Here is a 15709-nt window from a genome sequence, read left to right on the forward strand (position 1 = left end):
TGCCCCTGCTGGCCGGTTGGTCGCGCGGCGCACAGTATCCTGCACGTTCTCGCGCTTCCTAGGATAATTAATGATCCTAAAAGCGATCTACTCACGGTTGTCTCGTTTTAGGGCAATCTTTCTCCGTCTTCCGAGCCACCGCCTCCGCCCCCCCCCTACCCCCTCGTTCGACCATTCCTCTCACGTTACGCGCCCGAAACTTCGTTGCGTGGGTCATCATTTGCCCCGTTGTAATAGTCGTGCATACCGCGTAAAACGATGCTGCGTGAAACGTATCGGATTGTCCAGTCGCTAAAATCACGGACAAGATGGCGACACCGAGCGTTTCCCGGCGAGAACGCTTCGATAATCGACAAACGTCTTCGGAAACGATTAACACCCGTTCGGATAGACAGAGCGTTAGTGCTATTAACAACATCGTTATTTCTCGGAAATTTGCCATTCTTATTGTGTTTGATGGACGGATTATGCAGCACCTTGCAAGGTTCTGTTGTTGCAGTGTTTCCAAGTTCGTTTTGCACGTAGCGGCATTGTTCGAGTTTCTCATCTACGATAAATCTTACTGAAAGGTAGGGGATTAGCACCGACCGAAGGAGTTCAGTAAAAATGGAAAGGGGGAACGTAAAGTATTAGCATAGAGAAAGACCAGGTGGCGTCTTCGGCCAGTCTTCGACAGCCGTCGATCTCTAATTATCTGGAAACACAGGTAACCCAGCGGCAAACTTCCCTGCCTTATTTGCTCGATAATAAACGAATATTTTCATGACAATCGTTCGTACACGAGAGAAGGATGAGCCAAGAGACGTTCGACCGGGCATTATCTCACCTTGGTTAATTCCTCCGCAGGTTTTCTCGCTCAACCTTCCGATCCGTCGACAAACGTTCTTGTCTCTCTTCTTCGTTCCTCTCTCGTACGCGCATCTTGTCTTTCTTCCCGGCCAGTGAATACGGAAGCGACGAAAGCTGGAATTTCCGGTTGATTCGGCACGCTAACGATGGGGTGGTTCAACACCCCGTAGGGACCACGAACACTTACGCGATCCCCCCATTGTCAACCTTTTGCCGCAATCTGCTCGTCGATTTGCACAATAATGGACACGCACCGGCGAACAGCAAATTAGCGGAGAGAAACCGTTGAATCGGTTTCGCGTCTGGCATCGCACGTTCGCGTTCGTCAGCGTGCGTTTCGATGCTAGACGCGACTTCCTTCTCGATCGTCGAGTTGACGCCAAACGAACGTGATCGACCGTGGAACTTTGCTAAAAGAAGGAAAGGACGGAAGGATCGTCTATAGGCGAGTGAACTAACAACCGATGAATTGATCCGCGTTCCAGGAAGCCGAGAAACGAAATCAGCCGCCACGGAACGTGTAATAGAGTCGGATCATTTGCGTTATTCTAATAATCGGTTGTGCGTTCCACGTACGGTTTTGCGATTTCTTTGGTAAGTCAGCGCAACGTGGTATCGACGTCTCTCGAACGTGAAAATGTATCCACGACTGTCGCAAACTATGAACGAAACTGCGTGACAGCAATTCATCGTTGCAATGATTCATCGTTGACGAAAAAAAGGCCAATGGTCTCCTGTAATTGAATATTACCGGCCTAGATTCCCGCGATCCGATTCCACGAACAGAGTACCATTACAGTCTGCGTATCCGTTCTTGCATCAATATTTAATCGTGGCTAACAAGATGGCGTTGGTATGCAACGCCACCCAGATGGGCTATAAAAGCCCAACCAGGCCCCGTAATAGTTAACTTACGTTCTCGGTACATCCTTGCGCAGTGGCGTTAATGTGCGTATGTCCATGTGTCGACGACAACGCGTCTATGTATTATATGCTGAAGAGAGACAGAAATAGAAGAGCGAAAGGGGAGAGAAAAGTTCACGAGGCGTACAGAGAAAGAAGAGAAACGTTTAAGATTTCCAAAGGTAGAACGGAGAACGAAAGAGCAAATAGTCGGACCTCGTGGCTAGGCGCAGGCCTGAGAATTGTCAATCGAAGGTGCCAAGAAACGAGAGAATGTCCCGAGGCGCCCGAGGCGCGGCTTCTCAAACATCCTTCCTGTGTCAGGGGCCGCGAATATTCCCGGACTTGCGCGTTATTCCGAACGGATCATGATTACTCGCGTAGTCTATTTGCGCTGTGGTCTATCTATGGAAAACTCAAATATAAAGACCGAGAAGGTTATAAAGAATGCGATAAGCCACGTGTTTCGCCTTTCTCGTAGAGTAGCTTTAAAATTTAGATTTTTCAAATATCGTTTCCTTTGCCAGTTGTATATTTGCTTCTACGAAACTTCCTCCACTATGTCTCCTCATTTCAAAGGTGTTCCTTTCTATATAGTCACAATGTGACGTTACGATCGAAAGATCGATAAAGATCTACCCGTTTCTTACTTTCTGTTCTTCTTCTTCTGTGCTTCTTACTTCGCAGAAAGGTTCGGTAAGCTCCGTAACGGATTCGATTATCGCTTCGAAAAATTTTACAAGCCTGAGAATTTTAAAGAAGAAGAATTTTAAAAGTCTGAGATGAAAGTAATTCGAAATCATCGACACGAACGGTTCTCGCATAGTGTTCTCGTTGCCAATCAAAGATAAAACGCATTTAGGTTCGATAAACTGCTTATAGGGGACTTAATAATAACTCAAATGTAATTTACAACCTAATTAATTCTCCAGGTAAGATACCATAAAACTGTTCACTTACAAGTATTTAGAAAGGACAATGGAAAAGACATTCGTCAAGACTTATTCCGGAGATTTAACCTAATCCTTTATGCCTTTTGGTAATGTACTTAAAAATGCCTTAATACGACAGAAATAGGTGCTCTCAGGTCGTTTGAAATTTCCTACAATTTCTCGATTACGGTCGGGCATACGGGCGGATGCGTAGGGAAACACGTGCGCGTATTACGTATGACGAATAAATTATACCTGTCTCCTGCGACGTAATGACGCTCATGGTTCGAATGAAACGAGTATCTAATCCCGAAGCAATTCACGATTTTTTATAGTCCAACTTTGCTCTTGGTTCAGCAAGCAGAGAAGACTTTTGACCCTTAAAAGATACCATAGATGAAATCTCATTCCATACAAATGTGAATCATCATCTTGCAATAATGGGAACATTTCTATCTTTCGTTCCATATTAACGATAATAATCTCTATTTTAGTCTCGCTGCTAAACAAGAGACTTTGTTTACAGCTTCTTCATTTTTATAGAACTATCTAAACCATACATATTTCTCACACACTCTTTTTATTCATTTTTTTCTAATCCCGTTTTCTAATCTATCTATTAACCCCTTAACCTACGATTTACGTTCGAGAATGCCCGTAATATTTACGTTTGGCCCGATCATCGTACTACGGGCTATGCCCGTAGTTGTAGGTTAAGGGGTTAACGTCACTTCTACTGTTACGCTTTCCATTCTGGTTACTTTTATCTGCTGATACAGACTGGCAATTAATTTTATTGATTTCTAAAACAAACAAAAAATATACCAAGATGAAATTTCACCCGTAATATCTGCTTATTATTATTTTCTAACGTGATTTTCTTCGATAATAGCTGTTATGTTTTAAGAACTATTAACGTTCTTCTTTAGCATAAAATTCAAGCTGCTAATAGTACGCGGTCATTGATAATAATTCTTTTCTTATTCTGAACAAATTCGAAATATCTGTAACAGTTAGAAAGATGCGTTGGCCTAAACAACGAAAAAATTCAGTGAAAGTAAGTAGTTGCTATTAATGGAAATAAAGCAAATTAAAAACAAAGCGTTGTATATTTAATTTATCACTAAACGATTAGCATTATCCTAAGCAAACATAAAGATATTAAAGACTAGATAAGGGTGTTTACCAGTTTAAAGTTGGGTTTTATTTCGGTTAGAGAGGATCTTCCATTAAATTTTGAAAATCGTAACGGTTAAAATTGAAATGAGCGAGGTCACGGCTAGCCAAGGGGGTCCTTCGGCAGGTCGGATAACCTTCCAAGAAATACTGTAACGGACAATGACTACCTACCGACTCGGAAATTAGAGGACCGATGGGTTTTCACTTGCTGTGCAAAAGATCGAACGAATCCAGGCGAGCTGTAATTTCTTCGACGTTCACTTTCCAATTGTTTCCTTTAAAATATTTCAATTCGCAATTAAATCCATAACTAAAGGAAAAGGTGACCTCCATGCTTGACCATGAATGAAAGCATGAAAGCATGAAAGCTCGCACGAATTTTATTTTATTTACTGCTTTGCGTTATACGAGTGAATGGCTTAAGTGCAATTAACGCTGTGAATAAAATAATGTACCGATCCAAACTTATTGGATTCCTTCGGTTTTGTTTGCTTGGTTATAACAGTTAGTGCGATGAGTCACGATACGTATATAGTGATTTGTGCGCAGAAACTTGTTTTCGCTACTAAATAGCCATGATATTTTATTTATTTTTACGCATTATATGCATTGCTCTACGATAAATTGTTGCACCTTTGAGTTACGTATAAACGTATAAACGCTTGAGATGATTTTTAATACCGCTCGAATGGTTTCTAATCCAAATTACATTTTTTCCGTTTTCACATTCAACGTTCCGTAAATACGCCTAACTTTCCAAAGAACCACGAGATATTTACGTTCCGAATAAACCGATATATCGCAATGGTTAAAGTTAAAGATAAGGAAAAACCAAATTTCTCTTCGGTCAGTCGATATTTCCTCGACTCGACCAACCGAGCGGAATCGCAAATCGCACGAGTAAATCGTACATCGTCCGTGGCGTGCAATTATCTCGCGGTTGGTCCGCGAGGTCACAGGGGCGGTTCTTAACTGCGGTTCGCTTCGTTCCTCGCGTAGATCCATATACCCTTATAAAGGATCACGTTTGTAAATCATAAAATTCGCAGTTTCACACGCTCTCCACTTCGGCCAGCCCTTCTTCCTTTCGTTCCTCGTCTCGTTGGCGGAGGAGGAGAGCCCTCTCCGCGGGCTGCAATTACCTGCAATTTGTACTACGAACAGCGTATACGCCATCTTGTCTGTATATGTGACGCGGAGCGCATGCAGATGGCGTACAAACGCGCGGGAGAAACCGGCAGAAGCCTGGGGAACGAGGCGAAAATGAAAGAGGAGAAGCTGTAGGACTTGAAACTATACACGATGGAAAAAGGAGGACGAACCGCGTAGAGAAACAAAGAGGAAAAGAGAGCGAAACGGGACGAGGAGAGTTAAAGAGGGTGCATGTTCCGCGCAGACGTTGCAGGCCGGAGAAAATCGTAGTGACCGCGTCGCTTTTCCAGTATTTTCGTTCTGTTCCATCCACGCCAGTTCGTATTGTATTTTCTCCTTGACCCTGTCTATCTTTGTGAGAAAATATTGTAGTTTCTTAAATTCGAATACGTATTAACATACGTATCCTTAATGTTTGCACTACGAAGGAAAGAAACAAAGATGGAGAAGTGAGAAAAATGAATTACTTAAATAAGCGTAGTTGGTATCCACAGTCGGTTTATGAAATTTTCATCGATTGAATTTAATTACATACCTGATTGTGCATTTCTATTATACGAACGGAATATCGTTTCGATGCCTTACGAAAAATCGATCAGAACGAAGCTTCACCGTGATCATTAAATAAAACATCGTTGTAATGAACGAAGTTTAAATAAATAAAACAGTATTTTTGCGTATTCGAGAAAACAGAGAAAAATTGACGAATAGGAATGATAGGTATCTACCAAAACGAACCGTGGTAACTACGTCATATAATTGACCAGATCAAACAATCAGAATGTTAACTGATTGACGAATGGATCTAAAGTTTAATACCACTTATCGGCAAGTGCATGTATTGCATTTTCTCGTTTCTTCTTTTCTTTCTTTTCGTTGCTTGTGTCCTCTTCGATCTCGTCCTGCGCGATCACCGATGTCCCGCATGGTTTACTACGGCACTTACTTACTTCGTGTACTACGAAGAAAGACACTTGCGATACTCTTGTCTGTTTACAACGCTATGTCTTGCCAATTATATACATATATACAAGTCGCTTGTTGCTCGTGGGAACAATTTTATACGACATCCAGATGCCAGGGTTTGTGTTTTTCTAACGTTCCGTCCATGTTGGCGAATATCACCCAACGTTTGTAATCGCACCTGTAGTTGGAGAACTTGGTTGAAGAACTGAATATCTAATTTTGTATAAATGAATATGATTCTGAAAAAGAAATATACAACAAAGTAGATACTTAAGAAATAAAATTTAATAATAATAATAATAAAATCTCTATGTGAAATCAGATGACTGTAATTTTTTGGAAGATAAAAACGAATAGTACTTTGACGTTCGTTATATTTCGTTCATTATTCGATTATTTTCGCTCAGGTTTTTGGGTGTAAACGAAAGTCCGCGTGTGTATAGACAAAAGGGATCGTTTACGAATAAACAGTCAGATCAGTACAATGTTGCTGCGTTTATGGCCGATTTCACTTACAAAATACATTCACAGTCCAACGGTCATGTTTTCGAGATTACGTATTCATTTATATTTCGCGATACGAATCCTCGGAAACTCGAACCAAATCACGACTCTTTCATAGTCAGATACATAGTAGTCTACAATTTTCTCCGGAAACATCGTTTTTATCACGGAACACGATCTGTTGCCTAATAAAGGGAGAAGGTAGGTCTCGTGACTGACATTTTTCGCGTAGTATCGCGAATAAGATCGTTGCAATCATGGTCAATTAGCAGGGACCTTACGCAGCCATATTCTCGATGGAACATGATACCAGTATGAAAATGCAAGGGGGATCGGGAATGGACTCGGCCGTTTCCATCGAGCCCTCGCCCGCTCGGGACAGCACACGAGTTAACGAGCGTGCAGGAAAATGGAGAAAAATATAGACGTCAACCGGAACGTGGACATGGCTGACGATGATTATCAACCACGGTAACAGTACTCTGTTTGATAATTGAATTCCTCGTCAGGAAGTCTTGCAGAAAATCATCGTATCGATAGATTTATTGCAAACTACTTTAAATTTTCGCGCAAAGAATATGCACTGGATATTTCAGGGTCAAGTGACCGAGATGAAACGGAAGCGAAAACTCTCAGGGAAATTCGTGCTACCGCACCGAAAATCTCCGTCATCCACGCTTGAGTTCGCCACATAGGGGTCGTTATACGGCAGGGTGCGCCAAGAGGAGCATAGAGAGAAGGGAGGGAGCAAAGAAAGGACGACTGGAAGATATACGAGAGAAGAAGACGGTAGAGAGATGAGGGAAAAGAGGGAGGTGTCGATACCGGGCGTAACCCGTCGGTCTACCGCCTACCACAGCCTGGTATGCGCTGCCAGAAGACGGCGTTGGCGTCCCAGGCCTCCGCCCACTGGATACTATTTCGCCTGCCCGTTCGTTCTTTCCGCCAGCGAACGTTCGAAGTCTGTACCAAGGCGTGGAATAGTAGAGGGGATCGCGAACACGACGGAATATCCCGGCGTCAGATCGCAAGGGGACGCGAGTGTGCGCGCGTCAGCTCTGTGTTCGGCAGTTCCACCGTTTCTCCGGGTCATCGTTTGCCGGTCCGTTCTCGTCTTGTTTCTTCGCGTACCGTTTCATCTGATCGGTGAGCTTGTTACGATTTTTCCTTCGTTATATTTACAACAATCATTCTGAATCGTAGTCGTTCTCGACTACGTTTGGTTGCTACGATGCGGAACAACGTCGATGGCGAGTTCCCTGTGTAGTCACGAAATCGGTACCAGTCACAGTTTGTCTTTGTCACGTTCGTGGAATCTTGCGAACGCACCCGATTACCGCGTGTCCTGTACCTTTTTCCTGGCTTCACCCCTCCAAATCTAGCTACGAGTCTTCTCTTTCCCCTTCTCCCCTCCCCTCCCCGATCTGTCCTTTCTTCCTACTTCCTTAGAGTATAGTCCCTTTTGGTAACGCAGAGTGCGCGCATTACCACTGCACCGCACACAACACTGGGCAACACGCAGGCGAAGTGTACGCGTGCGCGCTCTTCCCTCGTAAACTCTCCACCTTTTTTTTCTTCGCTGTGTAGTGTGTTGTGTATCGGCTGCGAGACGACTTGGACGTTTGGGATAGAAAGCTCGCGCGCATGCCATCAGCGCGTCGCGTGTGCTTTTACTTCAGTGACAGAACAAATTTACGACGTCGATCCAAGAACACCCACAATTTACTGAGACGACATCGATCGAGTTTATCTTCCATTGGAAATTGGAATTGGTTGGTATTGTGAATTTTTGTGTAAGAACAGCGAACGTTTCGTTGCACTACACAAATGTATCAACTAAAGGCATGAACATGTATTCTCGTTGTTTCGATTACAGTGTTTCTTCGCGGTGTCGATGAGGCGTACTTCGAACTCTGTTACTTTTCACCGGTAACGTGACACTTACCGACGGAGCCGATATTAATTCGTTTGTTTCGCGTCACATGCGGTTGGTGTGTATCGAGGATAAAAATCATACTTGCGATCGTGCGCGCGACTCGCTTCACGCCGTGATCTCGTTTCTTTCGTAAACGGTGATAAACGAGAGCGAACCATCGGTTCCTCCTTTCTTTTTCGTATTTTGGCAGCGTGTTCTGCTGCGGTCGTGTCACTCGTGTCGTGGGCAACCGCGTTGCGGTAAAACAGTCAAAATTCGGGTGAAGAACAGAGAACCCTTGCCATCCTACGCGATGGAAATGAGCGACGAGTATCAGGACATGGGAAATCCCGGAGGAGGGGTAGCAATGGTCAACATACCTATTACCCATCACCAACGTACGCCTGATAGTCCATTGGTAAGTTTTTTCATTTTTTATTTATATTCCATCGTATTTTTTTCTTCGTACAAGGACTTGGATGTATATATAAAAAAATATGGATTAATAATTAACGCATTGTGAACAAAAATGAATTAATCCTAACATTCAATAAAACGAGTGAATCCGCTATCTAAAGTCGATACGAACATAAAATATTCGCTGTAACAATTGATTTTTAACAATTAATATAGTTCATTGAAATAAGTTAATGCATACAAATGTGGTTTAGTCCACTATCTTTGCTCTGAATGCCTCGACTATCGATAATCACGTGGCTTGCCTCTCCATCTTTCTAAATGATAGTTTCACAAAAAGTCGATACTCGATCGACAGACTCGTGTCTCGATATTCGTATGTTCGTACAGACATAACGGAAACAATGATTGTAAACTGTAACTAACAATAGCATCGAAAATTCGTTAATTCTATCATCGAACGTAAAAAATGTAATTTAACTCGGACAGAATTGCGTCGTTTCCTGTTGTCACGAATTTTCGATTGGTCGATGGATAAAATTGGCTGACAATAGAGAACGGCCGTGTATTTACGTATTTACGATACACATCACTGAAAATACAGCGAAATGCTACAATGTGCCAGAAGGGCAGCATGGTTTACAAACAATGCCAGACCGACCGCCTTTGCGGCTTCGTAAGCGTTTTTTATGTATCTCAGCTACGAGTTTTATGCACGTGCCTATCCTGATATAAAAGTCACATTCGACTTGTTTATAACGTGATCGTCCTAGAAACTTCGATGAATTTAATGCTTCGTAAATGCTAGGCGTGATAATTCTTGTGTATTTTGAAATCTTCTTTAGAATATCGCAAAGGTAATACCAACATACTACCGAAGGTTGAATAATTTCGACGATATTGTTATGGATCGTCGATATCGCGAAATTCTTATACGACCGAGTTCACAAGCGTTCTAAGAATAACGATATCCTTGGTAGAGGAAAGATAAAGCTATATCAAATAAAAAGGCACCTCGGTCGTTTTCGCAGCAGAATTAGCACTGTTATTGTTGGCAAGTTTGTCCATAGTCGACGTTAATTTTCAACGGCAACCCTTTCACGATAGTGTCCTCAAGCTTTGAATTTCGCTTCTCTTTCCATCTTCAATTTCCATTGGCATTATATCTTAAATCGTGTATACCATTTATTATAGATACGTATAATGAATTTTCATACGATGTTGTACGAAATTCATTGCTCATGCGAAATGACTGTTGAACTTCGTCCTTACGGGATAATTTCTCTTCATAAACGGTAATTTCAAAGATAAGATATAAGTTGTAGAGGGCGTTTATGAAATCCAAAAAGATTTATTACTTTCATGCCCGGATGTCTGCAGTGTCTCCGACTTTATGTCTCATTAATGTATTTAAGTACTTTACATCGGTCAACTTTATGCCCCATTAATGCTTAAATAGTGACGTCATTAAAATTCGTAATCTATTGTGACATCATGATTTCATAGCAAACAAATTAATTTTTAACGACTATGCTTTTATTCTATCTCAGCACTGATGTCATCCGTCACAAATTTCGGATAAATAGATATTTATTTTTCTACTAAAGATATCACCGATATGTATATATATGTCCGTTTGTGTCTGCGACCAAAAATTTTCCTTTGAAGCAGAGCGAATTTTACTATATATATATATATATATATATATTGCTTCGTAATCTATTATATATATATTAATTTATATATATATTTATACATAATTTATATACATATAATTATAATTATATACATATAATTATTTTATATATAATTATTAATTTATTTATAATTTATATATATATATACAGTAAAATTCGCTCTGCTTTAAAGGAAAATTTTTGATCGCAGACACAAACGGACGAATAACACCAATAAATTACGAAGCAATAACCGACCTTTCGTAAAAACGTTCCGCAGATTGCAATTTACACTCATAGAAATACAATATAAATGATGGCCGTCTCTCCAGTCACGAATCTCAATGGTTATTGTCAATTTCAATCTCTCGGTTATTTCCTGCAGTAAAATATTCTCGTGTGCGTAGATATTTTTATCCTTTCTTTTATCGTCTATTCTTTTCCACGTCTTTTACACGCTTCCCTACTTGCAATGCCGGCCCCATTACAATACTTTGGAATAATAATAACCCGTAGCGAAGTATCCGAACATTTCCACTCCCCGTCATCGCGGATCAACCAACGAGATCCAGGAAGCACCGTATTTTCGATCTTTGCAATATGTCCGTTCTAAAAATACGTTCATCGATACGCACGACCCCTGCTATGCCGCGTATATTTAACAAATTTTATGTAATCTCATTCGCAGCGGTGCAGCATGTCGGTCGCGAGATCACGTGAGGGAAAAGTCGCTGATTGAACGATGATAGCGCGAGTGATGGGATCAAGTTCAGTATATATCTGTGTATATCGTAACTTATAAATGCGAATCAAATTCATCGTATCGTATTTGCAAAGTATTATTCGCGAATTCGTCTCCAATTTCGGAATGAGTATTAGAAAATTTCTGATAATTTACAATTGATAACTATGATATTTGGACTCATTAGATACCTTATAAATAGTAAAAATGAATAACTGAATTGTGGAGCCAGAAAGGCATTACCATTTCATTCGATTTTTATGAAAAATTTAGGAGTTTAACAGAGGTAATGTACAAAAATTCCTTTCGTTTTGTAATGAAATAATAGAATTCCAATGGAACAGTTACATAAAACAAATAATGTTGTGTATCTATTATTTCCTTATAAAACGAAATAAGCATTAGGACACCTGATACATTCCGCTGTCTTCATTTTCTTGTTATTGTATCATAAATCTATTTATTCCCATCATGTATACGTATACAGCTTCTAATTAAATTGCAGATTTTTTTGCAAATTTATTTTCTCATGAACCCGATTAAAAAAATATGGAACCTAGATGGTGATTTATTTCCTTTGCTAAGTATTACTAACAGATCATATTTTTAACATTTGTATATTTTTGCATGATACCGCGCTAGTACCACGATAATATCTTCAAATATCACGTAAACACATAAAAATCTGCGCTCCACTTATACCAAGTATGTACCAAATCAACTAATATACGTTCAAGCTTTTCATTAAGTGTAACAAGTAAGTGTCCCAATACTTAATACCGGCCGTGTATCTGCGACGTGCTTGAGCCCATCGCTAAATAGCACTGTAAACAAGGAGAATAAGAACGGGTTAACGAGGGTTTCGCCTGGGAAGAAGATCCTTAACAGCGAGCGAATTGCCCGGGGATGAACGGCGCGACGCGTCGCGTTGTCGTTGCGCCACGAGAGAGGTGTAAACACGAACCCGGTTGATTCAGTCTGAGCTCGTTGTCAGCGTGTGCGTGAGCTCGTGTCACAGGCCACTCTATACGTCGAGTATTTGCACGTACGGTCGCGTTAAGGGGTGAGCTGTGTGACGGAACGGGGAGAAAGAGGGGCGATGTAATTCGCGCGCGCGCGCAAAGAGAGGGAAAAGAGTTGGAAACGGGGGAAAGAAAGGAGAGGGCGATAATCGGGTGAAGATAGAGATCCAGGTAGTACAGGAGAGGGAGCGAAAGAACGTGAGAAGAGGGGGGCACGAGGGGCAGCTTAGCTGGGTCCAACGTCGAGGCAAACGGTGTGCAGAACGTGGTACAAAGGCGGGGATTCCTCTTTCGGCCAATCGGATCGGCTAGCGAGTGCGCTCGCTTATATACACGGCTAGCCTGGCTGTTTCACCTGCAGACGCCATGTCGTGACGTCATGTTTCGTTAGGACGGGACCAGGTAAAACATGTGCGGTACCATTGTCGTGGCAGTGCTGCTAGCGCCACCCTGGAACAAGGGTACCCTTTTGAGATTCTTTCAAATTTAGACAGTTAAGTTAGTTGAGTTTAGGTCGACGAATGTTCGGACGAATGAAACGTTTGAAGATGGAAACACGTATACCCGTATGAATCTTTATATTTTATTGTTTCGACGTAGTTGCCAGGGTGACAAGGTTTAAGTACTCGCATGGAATGTCTTACAGTCTAGCACGATCATCGCAGAGTCGATTTCGGGTGACGCGTTCTATTCAGCAAGGTCGTATTACAATTTTAAATTACAATGAACAATGAAATATATAATTAATTCTATTACTTATATTCCGCGAAACGTGATATCCATGATATTGCGTGTTGTACATACTTTTACATATTCATTACCTTATGACAGCCTTGAAAATCTTTTGTTGCTCACCGATGACCGACATCCTGTTGAACACGTTAATAGCCTGTTCGAGTCAAATTTCAGATAGGTATCCATCGAACAATTTGATCTTTATTCTTGCGAATAGCAAGTGGTTGGAGTATAATCATATAGGTATATAGAGAATGATCATTCATGACTGTTTTGTGGTTCGACATCTTTTGATACAACTTTGACAGTTGGCAAGGTGCTATCTTCCGTTCTCTAATTAACATTCCCGCAGAGGAACGACCAATTATGTTGGATAGAGGTTTTCATTAGGGACAGACTTTAGGTGAAGAACGTCCTTGACAGTGTATCAGTGTTTCTTATTGGAGGGGTTGGTCGTGCTATTCCCCATTATCTTGGCGGAAGATTATGGCGAAACACGGCCCTAGCCTCCTCCCTCCAAGAGATGCCAACTATTATTCGGCCGTTTTACGATAGCCCTATAAAAATCTCATAATTAGATTTTGAAGATAATATCCTACCGGAGCTCGACCCTTAGCCGCGCCCCGGCCCGTAGCAAAGCCGGACTGAAAATTGCAAACACCAATCTCTTCTCCCCTTCTTTCTTTTTACTTCGCAGATACATTTGCAATATGCTCGACCAAGAAAAGAACAAAAGGATTTCTGGACTCGTTCTATTCGTATTATTTGACTGACAGATGCTTAATTTTCATAGTCGTACCTATCTACGTATGGGAGTGACCGAGACAAGTTGATACAGAGAGAAATTACCTCGACACTGCGTTTACGATACTCCATCATTTCGAATGTCGCATGTCGGGTGTCCAGTGTTGGACATTTACTATCATAGAGTGTGTACTTTTCATTTTGATCGAGTTACTGTATACGGTATACCAAAAGTAATTTTTTTCTGTATTAACCTGCTCCTTTATCAGTTTGTCTTGTCTCTCTATCTTGCATACAAAAAAAAAAAAGCAAACGTTGTACGGATTCAGTGACTCGTAATAATGCAAATGCACAATGCTGGCATGTTTGCAGTACACGTGTACTGAAAATACTCCAAAACTCATTACCACTGGCTAGCCGATAAGGTAATGCAATGGAAGGTCGGTTGACGTCTGGATCAAATTTCGCGCGCATTTTATGCGTGCTCGCGTTTCATGTTCTATGTATATCCTTCCGCGAATAGAAGTCACATTTTCACCCTTAAATAAGTATCCTGTAATCCAAGATATCCGTGTATCTTCCATTTTTTGAGTTATCACACAATGCTGAATAACTGGAGGGTTCGTAACAAACACGAACATTTTTAAATTTTTTGCTTTTTAATTTTAAATAATGCATTCTAGTTGAAACTAACTTCACAACAATAAAATGATCTATGTCCAGATCGTGCACAATTCTAATCAACCAAGATTAGATAAACGTATAATCACGGGTACGTTTACAACATTTGCATAATGTGAATATTTTGCAAATAAAAAAGAAAATAATTTCCTGAACAGAACTTAAGATTGCTAGAGTATTATTTTCTGCGTAGAATTAACGAATTAGGGAAACTTTTGCTACGATTCCTTTAATTCTAATACAGTCAAGGTTGGTATAACTCGAATCTCAACTGAAAAAAAGAGCTTTATCACATCGAATTTTTCTATCAAAAAATATCTATACAATCGGAAACAACTTGGAGAAAATGTCATCAAGGGTTGATATTTCACGAATTATACATGTTCGAGGAAAAACGAGTTTATATCGAGTCGCCATTGTAACACAGAGTTATCGCTATATAACGCCACGAACACGACGATTCTATGAAACGGTGTTGCAGGGGCGGAGTAAAGGATTAATCGCGCGAAGTCGCATAGCCCTGTTCGTGAATTTTCAAAGACGGTGTCGGACGCGGACTAATGGATCGGTGAACACGATTTTATCGCGAAGATCGCCGCGATGGCGTCAAAGCGGTTTTCGCGTTCATCGGGGCGCATCGTTGAGGACGCGATTCGCGGAGCGCGCATGCATTCCTCGTTGCAGCTGCAATGCGCGTGATCGCGATCCAACGGGCCGTGAGCCCGTGAGCACAGAGTTTATGCCGATGGTGGGGAATCAGTGTGGCCGCGTAGACGAAAGGGGGGGAGAAAGAGTGAATGAAATAAAGAAAAAAAAAAAAGCGGTGGACCAGGCTGAATCGCGATTGGTCCAAGCTCGTGCCGCGGTCACGCCTGCCTTTATGTATGCGCCGCGCCGAGAACTCCGTTCGATGGAACGCCGACGCGCCGATATCTCCACTCTGCTTTCGATTTCGATTTCTTAGGTTCGCGTGCGTCGTTTAATGGCAGCCGACAATTCGTCGTGACGCCGCCGTTTCACACGTGTCGCCGTTCGCTCGAAATCGCATGTGCTTTACGTGCATCGATTGCGTACGAGGATGAAATAATTATTTCTTGGTAGTATTGACGATACTCTTTTTTTTTCCTCCTTTTTTTTTTGTTAACTGAGAATACGTATCGTATTTAAAAAATCGTAAAAACATTATTCTTAAAATTTGCATTAGTAACATGAATTTTGCGTCATTACGCTGTTTGGATATATTTATTTTTGCGATAACACACGGTAAATGCATTAGTGATATAGGTTATCGA

At 41.4% G+C, this 15709-nt stretch overlaps 1 protein-coding gene across 3 annotated transcripts in view; it reads left to right on the top strand.

Moving 5' to 3' along the window:
- Positions 1-4818: 4818 nt before the first annotated feature.
- The window catches only part of LOC126869058 (protein dead ringer), a 139149-nt gene continuing 128258 nt past the window's right edge, over positions 4819-15709 (top strand). Inside the window, exons 1-4 of one of the 3 annotated variants that reach the window (XM_050625190.1) lie at positions 4819-6956; positions 7082-7631; positions 8073-8257; positions 8362-8818. In XM_050625190.1, the coding sequence (XP_050481147.1) occupies positions 8714-8818 (105 nt within the window). In that variant the 5' untranslated portion in view covers positions 4819-6956; positions 7082-7631; positions 8073-8257; positions 8362-8713. Of the gene's footprint in view, positions 6957-7081; positions 8258-8361; positions 8819-15709 lie in introns of all 3 variants that reach the window. The other 2 variants (XM_050625191.1, XM_050625192.1) reach the window with 2 other exon arrangements.

The sequence above is a fragment of the Bombus huntii genome, chromosome 8 (genome assembly GCF_024542735.1).
Source record: "Bombus huntii isolate Logan2020A chromosome 8, iyBomHunt1.1, whole genome shotgun sequence".
Lineage (NCBI taxonomy): Eukaryota > Metazoa > Arthropoda > Insecta > Hymenoptera > Apidae > Bombus > Bombus huntii.